Raw genomic sequence first — 12,696 nt, 5'->3', positions numbered from 1 at the left:
ATGCCGACAGTCTGATGGTTCCACGTCGTTGTCTGTTCATTTTGAAGAGGTTTCAGGCATAGGTGAGGATTGGGTAGGGTCCTTGGACCCTTTGGAACACTAATTGGGCCATTGTGGACAAGTGGAATTGCATGAGGACCTTGGAAAAGCCAGAGTACTGGACACATCTTCAGATACTTGCATGCTGTCTACATCTAGTGTGACTATGGTGGTGGGGCATCCTACGCCATGGTGGCGGGAAGGGCTTCAGAGGTCCTTGACCTGGAGCTATCCTTGGTGCAGGTTGAGGCTAATCTCTTGACTGAGGTGCTTCAGCCTTGGGATTCCTCTTCCGAACCACTTTTGCCCTCTAATGAAGCACTGGCAGATGTCCTTCTAGGGGCATAGTCAGAGCCTAGCACAGGAGCTCCTGTGAACAGGCCAATAGTATTTTGACATCGCTCGTCGCTGGGTGATCAAAATTTCCTCAGCCAACACCCCACCCCTGAGAGCTTGATGGCTTCAATGTCTCATGTTGCATTCCATTCCGCTCCTTTAGGTGGTGAATCCAAGAGGCTGATGCACTTGTGAAGATGTTTTCTTCCAGCAGCCTGGCTTTGTGGTCTGTGAACACTGAATGCTTATTGGGCCATTTCTCGCACACACTTTGGGAAACGGTTGCGCAAGTGGTGCCACAGGTCCTGGAGGAGGCCCGGGCTGTCCTCTCCCAAGCAGTAAAAGATGAGAGAGATGCAGCAAAGTTCACCGTTAGGTGTGGCTGTGATACAACTGACTTGCTTGGTAGAGCAATTTTGTGGACGACGGCCTTAAGGCACCACGCATGGCTGAGAACATCTGGCTTCTCCGGTGATGTTCATGCTAACCTCTTGGACATGTCCTTTGACAGGACTTGTCTTTTTCGGAGAGAAAGTGGACTCAGCTTTGGAGTGCTTCAAAGAATCTCTGCTACACCTAGTAACCAGTCTAGCTTTCGCGCCTTTTGTGTCAATGGAAGGGGTTCTCAATCACATCAGCCATATCCCAGCCACCATCCTGCGCAGGCTCCCCAAGTTGTGGGTTGACGTGGTTCATTCCGACCTCATGGGAATGGTAGCCAGAAGTCATCTGCCACCCATTCGCTAGCTGCTGCAGCCTCCAAGAATTTCTAGTTTGGTTCCTCAAGACCATCCTACTCCAGTTGGAGGAAAAATTCAACACCATCTCCTCCATTGGAGGTCCATAACATTGGACAAATGGGCCTTGCAGATCATTCAGAATGGCTATTCTCTTTCTTTTTTTTTCCTCCTCTTTTAACGCCAATTAAAGAATGGCTGGCGGAGGATCATCTAGTTTTACTCCAAGAGGAAGTTGCAACTCTATTGGCCAAGCAAGCTATAAAAAAGGTTCCGATGTCAGAAGTAGGCTGTGGTTGTTACTCCCGGTCTCGTTTGATATAGAAAACGAACAAAAGTCTACGGCCCATTCTGGACCTTCAGACTGGCAATCTCTTCTTCAAAAAGGAGAAATTCAAGATACTCGCTTTGGCTCAGGTCTTGTCTGCCCTAAACCAAGGAGACTGACTGGTTGAGTTGGACTTGCAGGATGCATATTTCCATATACCCATCCTGCCTGCCCACAGGCGTTACCTGCAGTTCAAGGTAGGCCAAAAGCACTTTTAATTCACAGTGCTACCCTTTGGCCTTACCAGCTCCCCTCGGTTGTTCACCAGACTGATGGCAGTGGTTGCAGCTCATCTCCTCAGGTTAGGGGTGTCCGTCTTCCTTGACAACTGGATATTCAATGTGTCCTCGCCTCAGACGTCAGCTCCCACCTCCAGACTATGGTGGACCTCCTGCATTCGCTGTGCTTCACTATAAACATGCTGAAGTCACACCTGACACCTTCTCATATGCTCCCTTTCATCAGAGCTGTTCTGGGCACAGTGCAATTTTGGGCTGATCCTCCCGAGTAGTGAGTGCAGGAAATTGAGGCTGATGATACTGATGATGCAGCCTCTATCTTGGATTTCGGTGAGAATGACTCTGAGGCACCTGGGACTCATGCCTTCCAACATCCTATTGGTAAATCACGTCAGATAGTGTATGCAGGCTCTTCAGTGGGAGCAGCATCAGAGGATTTTGTCCGATGTGGTCCAGATCTCAGAGAGAACTTCAAAAGACCTGCAGCAGTGGTTGAAAAACCGTGATTGGGTCAGAGGCTGACCCCTCTTCCTTCCCCAACCAGATCTCACAGTAGTGTCAGATGAGTAAATCCTGGTATGGGGCGGACATCTCGGAGGGGTGGAGATCAGGGATGTGATACACGTCCAACAATGCCACACAATTGTTGACCCCCCCCCCGCATACCCCCCTGGCCCGGCCTTCTTCGATGGACCCTCCTCTTCCCCTGATCCTCCCTACTCCCCAAAGCTCCCAATCGCCCACTCATACGACCTGCCCTCACTCTCCCCTCATTTCCCACACCACAAGTGCTATCCCCCACCCCCTTTCTGACTCTCCCTGCCCTTCCCCTTCCCCTCCCACTCTTACTCCACCCTATTCCTCCTCACCTAAACCCATACTCTGTCCCCCCGAAACTCAATGCACCCATCAACCCGAACCGTCTCTCACTCTAATCCAGAACCGCCCCTTCACCCCCCCCCCAGTCCCATCCTCTCTCCCTTTGATTATCATGGCTCCCCCCCTCCCGACCAGTCCCTCACGGTTCCTCCGAACACTCCTGCCCCTCCATTTCCTCCTTCTTCACTCTCGATGACCACATACCCATCTTCCCCCTCCATGCCCCTCCTCTTGCCCTACTACCACAGTCCTCCCATCTCCCTTTCTAGGAACCCCACCCTCCCTCCCAACAACAAACCACCCCCAATGAAGAACATCGCTCATCCCGTTCCGCTCCCTCCCCCTTCTCCAATATCCCACCTTAGTCTTATATCTAACTCTCTTTGCAACATTGAACTCACTCTTGCCACTCTCACCAGAGATCTCGCTCATCTTAGATCTGATTTCTATTCCCTCAAAAACAGAGCCCTCCCACTTCGGTTAAACTGCGCTCGTACTAGACATATGAATCCCGCTACCCCCAAACAGTTTCGCACGACTCCTCTACACTGCCGCACACACAGACCTCTCCGCACCTCCTGCCCCCTCTCCCCCATGGAGATGCTCGACCTCTGCAAATCCTACCCTCACTGCTCACCCACTAATTTCCAGCCTCCCCCAGCCTCCAGCATCCCTGTCATACTGGGGACTAGCCGAACTCCCCGCTCACCTTGCTCACCTAGGCCTCCTCCCCAACTCACAGCCATCTACTCCCTTCCACTCCCTAAAACTCCCCCAAAACCTCTTCACTGCATGCTTGTTAATTGTCGGTCCGCTGTGCGACATGCCACTGAAATATCAGAAACTATCCTTAGTGAATCCATCGACATTGCGTTCCTAACGGAAACCTGGCTCAAAGACCACTCGACAAGCATCCTGGACCTCCTAGCTCCTCCGGGCTATTCTATTCTCAGGAAAGACCGGCCCATCCGAATTGGCGGTGGTGTTGCCATCATCTTCAAAGAGGAACTACAAATTTCCCTTGTCAATAATACTAATTACTCCACCCTTGAATACCTTGAAGCTGAACTCAAAATTCACGGCTCCCAACCCATTCGCCTTCACAACATATATAACCCTCCCGGCAATACTCATCCCTTCGTTGATGAACTATCCAACATTCTTACACAATCCTCACTTTCGAATTCCCTCAACATTTTCCTGGGAGACTTTAACCTCCACTGGAATGAGCGCAGCGATCCCTCTATCACCCTCCTTTCCAACCTTCTCGAGATCAATGACCTAGAGCAACTCTGTCACTCCCCGACCCATTCCAAAGGAGCTATCCTAGATGCAATAATTACTAGCAAAGATCTAGCCCTCCTATCCAACATTGTTCCCATCGACTGGTCCGACCACCATCTCATACTGTTCTCTATAGCGGTCTCTGCCACTCCCCCGCCCACGAAAACCACTAAGCCCTCGAAACTGACCAGAAATTTGAATAATATCCCCCCGGATGTACTGGAATCCAAACTCCATGCCCAACTTCTCGCCATTCCGCCCTCACTTAACGCAAATGAACTTACTGAACACTACAACAAAGCAGTTATTGAAACTCTAGACCTCCTGGCCCCGCTTAAGCTCAAAAACCAAAGAACCGTCCCTTCCAAATCATGGTTTAATACGGAGCTTAACAATGAAAGACGCTCACTGAGACAGACGGAAAGAACATGGAGACTGCACCCATCCCCCTTGCACCTAGCTCGCCTCAGACTTGCAAGATCCTCTTACAAAAAACACATCCTTAAACAAAAAGCATCCTTTTTCAGAACACAACTTGACCAAGCCAAAAACAGACCCAGAGAACTGTTCAACATTGTTCGCAATCAAACCTCAGCCGCTCCGCCTGTACTTATGGCCTCGACGTCCAGATGCGAAGAAATAGCCCTCTTTTTCTCTGAAAAAATTACAAAAATAGAGCAATCCTTCCTGCCGACTCTGACCCCTACCTCCATACTACACATCCCCCCTACCGCACCTGCTTCCTGCCCACTCCCCCCCGCCCCCTCCACGACCCTCCATAATTCTGATCTCATTCCCCCCCCCTTTCCCTCCACCCTCCAAGATTCTAATCCCCCCAACACTCACCCTAAAAATAACGCCGCTTGGCATAATTTCCAGCCAGTCACTGAAAGAGATGTCTTTGACATCATTGCAAAACTTAAACCCTCCTCCCACACTAAAGACCCCCTCCCTTCTAAACTTGTCCAAAACCTCAAACATATCATCACACCTGCCTGGACCTCGATCATTAACACCTCCCTAGCCACCGGCTGTGTCCCCACCTCCCTTCAACTGGGACAAATCACCCCCATTCTTAAAACCCTACGGCTGACCCTAATGACCTCAACAACCTCCGTCCTATCTCCAACTTGCCCCTCCTCTCGAAAGCCCTTGAAAAATGTGTCCTTCTTCAGCTTGACAGACACATTGAACTTTTTAACTTACTTGACCCTCTTCAATCTGGCTTCAGGAAAGGCTGCAGCACCGAAACCGCCATGCTTAACATTATAGATGACATTCACCACTCCCTTGACAATGGCGAATCTAGCCTACTGATCCTCCTTGATCTCTCCGCAGCGTTCGATACTGTTAACCACTCTGTTCTTCTCAAAGTCCTTAAAGAACGATTCGGCCTTAATGGCATGACTCATAATTGGTTTGTCTCATACCTGCAGCACCGCGCTCAGCAAATTAAAATCCACAATTGCCTTTCGAACCCCTCCCCCATCTCTCTAGGAGTTCCACAAGGATCCATACTATCTCCCTCTCTCTTTAACCTCTTCATGGAACCTCTCACCCTCATTCTCAAACAAGCAGGGATTAACTATCACCTCTACGCTGACGATACACAACTCTACCATAAGATAAAAACCCATGCTGACATCCTCCACCTCAACAACACCCTCATCAAAATTCAGGCCTGGTTCCACTCGAACCATCTCAAACTTAACCCAAAAAAAACTGAAATTATTCTTTTCTCCCCAAAAAACAACCAGCTCCCCATTCAAAAGTGGATCACAGACCTTAACGCCCTCAACTGCTCCCTGTCCCTAGCCACCTCAGTCAAATCCTTGGGCATCTCTCTTGACAACCGACTAACTCTCAACGTTCACATCAACAACTCTGCCAAAGGAGCCCTCCTTACCCTCCGTAACCTTAAGAAAATTAAGCCCTTCATCCCAATTGATGACTTTAAACTGGCAGTCCAATCGCTTGCTCTATCGCGCATTGATTACGGCAATGCCATCCTCACCGGAATTCCCAAAACCCACCTGGCACCTCTTAAATCTGTGCTCAACCTCGCAGCTAGGCTTATCACGGACTGCAAACGATTTGACCACATCTCTCCCGCCCTTAAATCCCTTAAATGGCTCCCCATTGAAGGTAGATCCACATATAAAACCGCCTGCATTACGCACAAAATCCTCCACCAAAACACACCGGCATACCTCTCCAATAAACTGACCAAAGCAGGCTGCACGCGATCACTGAGAAGCTCCAACACCCTCCTACTTATTCCCCCCATTCAGAAAAAGAATTCCACTCAGTCACGCTCATTTTCAGGCAATGCCCCACTTATTTGGAATGCCCTCCCTAAAGACCTCCGCTGTAACCAGTCCTACCCCAGCTTCAAAAAAGAACTCAAACTTCTTCTCCTTAATAAATACTGGGGTTTCTAATCCCTCCCTGGTAGCCTCGCCCCTCTGCATCACCCCACCTATCTGCTCTGCATATGACTTGTGACCATCCCGCCTGGCCAACTCCCTTTCCTTCTATCTGACCACCTTACCTCCCCTCCTCATGACAGTCAGTTCTCTTGCATGTTTTTGTATACCTAAGTGAGGCTTCCCGCCAAACTGTGACCGCTATTTTGTATGACTCATAGTGTCTAGCAATTGTTTTTACTTTTTTATCTAGATGTCATGTATCCTATGTGGACTTGTTCTTTTATTATTCCGTTGTCTGTGCTTATACACACTGTACCTGTATGGAAACACCTTGTAAAGCGCTCTGATACTCCTGGGTCCAGCCAGCGCTATATAAAACCTCTTAAATAAATAAAATAAATAAATAAATAAATCAGGGGACACTGGTATCCGGCTGAGTCGGGGCTTCATATCAATTTTTTTGAGCTTCGTGTGATCAGGCTAGCATTGAAAGAATTTCTTCCCTCTGTCAAGAGGAAGTTAGTGCAGGTGTTCACGACAACACCACCACCATGTGATACTGCAACAAGCAGGGTGGGGTGTAGTTGTGGACCCTTTATTGAGAGGCCCTGCATCTCTGGACATGGCTGGAACAGTGGTTCAATACCTTGAAGGTTTTATGAATGCTTAGTGGATCACAAATGGCATCTCCAGTTGGAGGTGGCACAATGTCTCTTTCAGCTGTGGGGAGAGCCTTGGTTAGATCTGTTTGCATCGAAGAGAATGTGCAATGTCAGCATTGTTGTGCGCTGGATTTTCCAAGGAGGCTATTGCTATGTGGCGCTTTTCATAGCGAGTGGAGCTCAGGCCTCCTGTATGCCTTCCTGCCCTTACCATTTCTGCCATTGTTCTCAAGAAGATCAAGAACGACTGGGTCCAAGTCATTCTTGTGGCTGTGAACTGGGCATGGAGAGTGGAATCCAGAGCTTCTTTGAAAGAGCATCAATCCTCTGATCAGCGTGCCTCTTTGCAAGGATCTTCAGTCACAGCAGCAGCAGGGGAGGGTCCTCCATCCAAACCTGTCAACACTCCGCCTGTTTGAGTGGAGATTCAGTGGCGACAGTAGATAGCTTTAGACCTTCTTCCAGAAGTGTATAATGTTATTTTGGTGGCCAGACGGCTTCCACTAAGATTGTATATGCCTGTGGTTGGCCAAGAATTGAAAATATTGTACCGAATTTTTTTTTTTATCTCTGTCTGCTTCTCTTTCTAATATACTTACCCTTGCCCGGCAGGGCTCTGCTTTGAGTATTCTCAAGGGTTATCTTTCTGGTCCGTCCGCTTTCTTGCGGCTGCCGGACCAACTACTTGTTTAAATCCCCTATTGTAAATAGGTTCTTAAACGCTTGTACATATGTTTCCATCTAGAATATATGATGTTACAATACAAACAATTACAACGCATGGTTTTACAACATGGTTTTTACATCGCAACTACCATCGCATGATTTTACAAGGCATGCCATTACAGCAAATTTTTAAAACAACCATTGTAACACTTTCCATTACAACACATACCAATACAACGCACAATACTTTTAGGGCAACAGTAGGGTAAGTGTTGGATAGTGTAGGGGTAAACATTTATGTTCTTACTCCAGTGATTGCAACAGCAGGGAAAGTGTTGGATAGTGTAGGGGTAAACATTACTATTCCCATCTACCCCAAAATCCATACCCACCCCAAAACAAAAAAAATTCTATTACTTACTTTATAATGCATTGTAATGGCATGCGTTGTAAAGGCATGCGTTGTAATGGCATGCGTTATAATGGCATGCGATGTAAAGGCAGTTGTGTTGTAACAACTGCGTTGTAAAAGCAGTGCGATGTAATGACTGCGTTGTAATGGATGTTTCCCTTCCACTACACCCATTATCATGCCACATTGGGACCTCAATTTGGTTCTCACATATCTCATGTGTGCTCCCTTTGAACCTTTACAGAATTGTCCCCTCCGACTGCTTACCATCAATACAACTTTTCTAGTGACGATAACATCTGCCCGGAGGGTGAGTGAATTACAGGCTTTGTAATTCAAGCCTCCCTATCTGATGACATGCTTCTCACCGGTGCCACATTCCATCCAAAGGAGGTGACCCCATTCCATCTGAGTCAGTTGGTCACACGGCCCACATTTTTTGCTCCCCAGCATCCCTTTAAGCATGAGGAGTGTCAGACGGGCGGATGTTATCATTTGAAGACCTAAGTTCCGCGCATGACGTACCCAGGGGTTCGTTCCTTATGCATGCTAGCCTCCGCCGCTACGTACTAGGACATTGGGCGCCTGAGGGGGTAGAACCACCCACGAACCCCTTGCTGACAATGCAGTACCTCATGGGAATGGGAAGCCATCTCACAAAATGGCTCACTGCTGGCATTAGAGCGGGACGAGCGGTTTCACTGTCACCTCTCAGGACCAAGTGGGAAGAGGATATTGGGAGGCCATTAGGGGACAAAGAATGGGAGAGGATCCTTCAATTCCCCAAAAAGGTAGCTAGAAACCCTAAATTTAAATTTATCCAACTAATGGTCCTGCATAGAGCTTACTTAACGCCACGCCGATTGCATACCATGTTCCCCAACGCCGCTGACACCTGCCCTAGATGCGCTTTGGATGATGCGTCACTGACACATATGTTGTGGAGTTGCCTCAAACGGGGCTATTTCTGGACTACTGTTAATGACACGCTTACGGACGCAGGTGCATTGATGCAACCTCTCACCATGGAATACACGCTCCTGGGGTTGGGTCCTACGGCGCGTAAGAGAGGCGTGGCATCACGTTTTACTGATATAGCAATACTGCTTGCGAAGCGTGCCATTACAATGAGGTGGAAGTCTCACACGCCACCTGACCCTGACTTGTGGAAAACGGAACTAATGCGATGGGGTAAGGCAGAGGGTGCGGCGCTACAACGTGAGGAACGCAGAGGCCTCAGAAAAACACCGATCTCACTGGATTGGTTTACCTTATTAGGGAGGTTGGAATCAGGGGGTGATGAAGAGTCTGATATCTCAATGCTGTAATCTGTACTGAGCGAAACTGTTGAAGGGCCTCCATGCACCTCGCATGACCATGTTGCACTAAATTGAGGCACGAGTTGACTTGTGCTACAAATGCTTGTACCATTGTCTAGTTGTGTAAAACACGAACATATGAGTTGTAGAATTGTTCTGCCTGTAGGGGGCGCCCTGGTACTGACTACTATATGCACTAGCTTGATGGGAGTGTCTAGGGGGGGACTTTCTGTGGGTGGAGGGTGGGTTTTTCTATAGTTCTTCCGGGGATTCTTGGATTGTCTGATGACACTACGAAAGCCTTAAAATGTTTAATATACGTACTGTTACTGAGATTGATGGAGCGGTCTTGATCCTGTTTGATGTTATACTATTGACAATGTAATCTTGCTCTAATAATCCTGTTAATAAACAGATTTAAAAAAAAAAAAAAAGCATGAGGTGTGTCTCCCCCATTTGGACCCAAAAAGAGCATTGTTGTTCTGCCTTGACTGCACAAAAGAGTTCCGGGTGAACGACCAACTCTTAGTGAGTTATGTGGGAGTTGAATAAAAATTGGGCAGTGCAGAAACAAACCATTTCGTGCTGGGTCGTCATTTGTGTTAAAATCTGCTATGCCCTGACTAGGAACCAGCACCCGGAGGGCTTCCGAGCTCATTCCACCAGGGGGAAGGCTGCGACCATGGCACTGGCTTGTAGGGTTTCTCTTTTGCATATGTGCCAGGCAGCAAATTGGGCATCTCCGCACACATTTGCCAAGCAGTACTGCTTGCACAGTTAGGTCTGTAGGGACGGGCATTTTGGCCGTTCGGTCCTGCAGGACTTTTTAAAATAGCATATCTGCCCTCATCTCACCGCCAAGATGGTATGGCTTGGCTATCAATTAGAAGGTAAGGAATCTGCAGCTAGAAGTCAGATGAGCAAGTTACTTACCTTCAGTAACGCGTTATCTGGTAGAGACAATATCTAGATTCAGATTCCTTACAGATCCTCCCATACCTCCCTGCCCTGCAGATCATTTTCTAGGGCTAGGGTTTCTCCCTTTTCAGGGTCTTAGTTGTGACACACACAAGTCAGTTCACTTCATGGCTCTGCGCTTCTGGTGTGGAAAAGTAAAAAGGAACTGACATCTGCGCACCTGGGTGGCACCTATATAGGTGACCGCAATGTCACAACCAGCGACGTCACACGTAGCCAAATGGAGCCACCGGATTGCACGCTGGGGTACTACTCACGCAAATGTATCCGGATCCAGTCTGACACCTGGGAAATTCAAAGGTAAGGAATCTGCAGCTAGATATTGTCTCTACCAGATAATGCGTTACCAAAGGCAAGTAACTTATTTCTTTTGCAAAATAACAGCGTATGTACCTTTACTAAATAATAGAAAGTGTTTGAAGATGCACCTGGAACTCTAGAATTGGAAATGTTTACATCTGGGAAGGGGTAGGTGTCAGAGAGGCAACAGTTGGCTGGTCAGCAGGGCGTCTTTCAGAAATATTGGAGGGTCCAAAACATGCTAATCTTGTTGATATCATTTACATTTAAAAAGTTGCCATGATACTATAAACTCTAGTCCCTCCACCCGGTTTTGTGAATCAACAATTATACAACAGAGATATGTCCAGTTAAGTTTAAGTGGCATGGGACTTTGGATACACTAATTTCTGGCTCTGTTCCTGGCGAACGATGTATTCTGCCTTAAGTATAAGAAGTGATGGCCTTGAAACAAATGTTGTTATTTATCATACTCATTTGATTCCCAGTTATGACATTTTAGTAACTGAACTGAAAATGCTGTTTCTCAAATGTTACTCAATAACTACATTTTATGCCACATAATATTAAATTAAACCATTAAAATATTAACCTATCTGAAAAGCTTTACATTGAAACAGTTTCTTATTTTACAGACTGGCGGTTGTACCAAAACCTTGGAACAAGTCGTTTTTGACAAATCTCAACTTTATAAAGGAAAATTTGAACTTAATAAATCCTACTATGGCAGCCGTTTTAGATCTGTGGCAACTTTCTTTTGGGTACGTATAAATTAGCTCTGTATAATTCAGTATGTGTGCTTGCTGAAATGAAAAGGAATTCTAGGCAGTGGCATTTTCAAAACGCTAGCTTACACCTCCTCCAAACCACGTCCTTATTTTATTTTTTAAACATTTTTATCAGCATACAAACACGTGTCTCATGGCAGGGATACAGAGTAGTCCAGTGAGCGAACGAGTAAACTCCAGTATCAACGGCTGAACCACTTCATTTTTAACTGTGTTTAGTCCTTATTCATGTGCAAAATATTTTTTTTACTATTTTAAAAACAGTACTATTGGGGAAGATCTTCTAAGATTTCACAAGAGAAGAGCTAGATCAATATGGGTAGAATAGAGTTTCCGTACCAAACGTGGGTAAAAGCAGTTGAGCTGTAGAAGGTAATGGCAAGTAAATTCCCAGTGGCTCATGAGTGTCAATTCATCACAAGCCTTTTGACTCCATGATGAAATCACACAAAGTGACATCATGTGGCTATCGACCTTGAAGACAGAACCCGATCATTTGCCCAGCCACCATCATCATGTATAGATATAGCCCAAAATGGCAAATAGAGCCCACAATTGAAGGAAGAATCTCCACATACCAAGGCAAAGCCAATACATATGATCAGCGACCACCGCATATATATCCAGTGCAGTCTGATATGATGATATTTATTAGTTAGAGACTGACCTTGAGTGATACAGACTTGCAAGGTGTCCTTATTGCAACCAATTTGCACATTGACCCAGCCCCAGCCTACATGTAACAACCATGGGTGACCTCTGTTCAAGCAACAGCTACAATCCCTTTCAAGGTGAACCACAAAATTCACTAAATGAACCTGTGACAACACTCTGGTAGCTTGACCCAAAAGCAGTCAGGTTTGATGTGTATTTATGCAGCACACAAACAGTAGTAAAGTGAGAACACAAGCAAAATCACAAAGTAATTTAAAAAATATAGAGTAAATTGTAATAAATTATTTGAAACCAAAACAACAAAAAATCCAATTGGTAGAACTAGAGTTATGGATTTTTAAAGGTTAAGGAAAAAAAGAGTGCCCAAAAGACATAAACTCTCATATCTAGTCACCCAAGACTGGGTCAAAGTAGGAAAATATAGCTGACCACGATGGAGCGCGAGTTGAATACAAAAAGTGAACTGGGCCCAGATGGCGCTTATCTTCAGACTTAGAAGAAATCCCACAAAAAAATTGTTCTGAGAAGGTAAAGTTCAGTTGGGTAAGTGTTCAAACGGTCTCCGTGTAGTAAACGTCATTATCGGGGAGCTGCTGCCTGAAGTCATGGTGAAGATTCCTATGTT

The 12,696-nt window shown here is 46.5% G+C and overlaps 1 protein-coding gene across 1 annotated transcript in view; it reads left to right on the top strand.

Moving 5' to 3' along the window:
* Nucleotides 1-12,696, top strand: part of DNAH7 (dynein axonemal heavy chain 7) — a 2,019,015-nt gene that overhangs the window by 195,439 nt on the left and 1,810,880 nt on the right. Inside the window, exon 8 of the mRNA XM_078680414.1 lies at nucleotides 11,244-11,369. Coding sequence (XP_078536540.1) covers nucleotides 11,244-11,369 — 126 coding nt within the window. The remainder of the gene's footprint in view (nucleotides 1-11,243; nucleotides 11,370-12,696) is intronic.

Source organism: Lissotriton helveticus, chromosome 3_1, assembly GCF_964261635.1.
Source record: "Lissotriton helveticus chromosome 3_1, aLisHel1.1, whole genome shotgun sequence".
NCBI lineage: Eukaryota > Metazoa > Chordata > Amphibia > Caudata > Salamandridae > Lissotriton > Lissotriton helveticus.
This window is presented reverse-complemented; position numbering and strand designations above follow the sequence as displayed.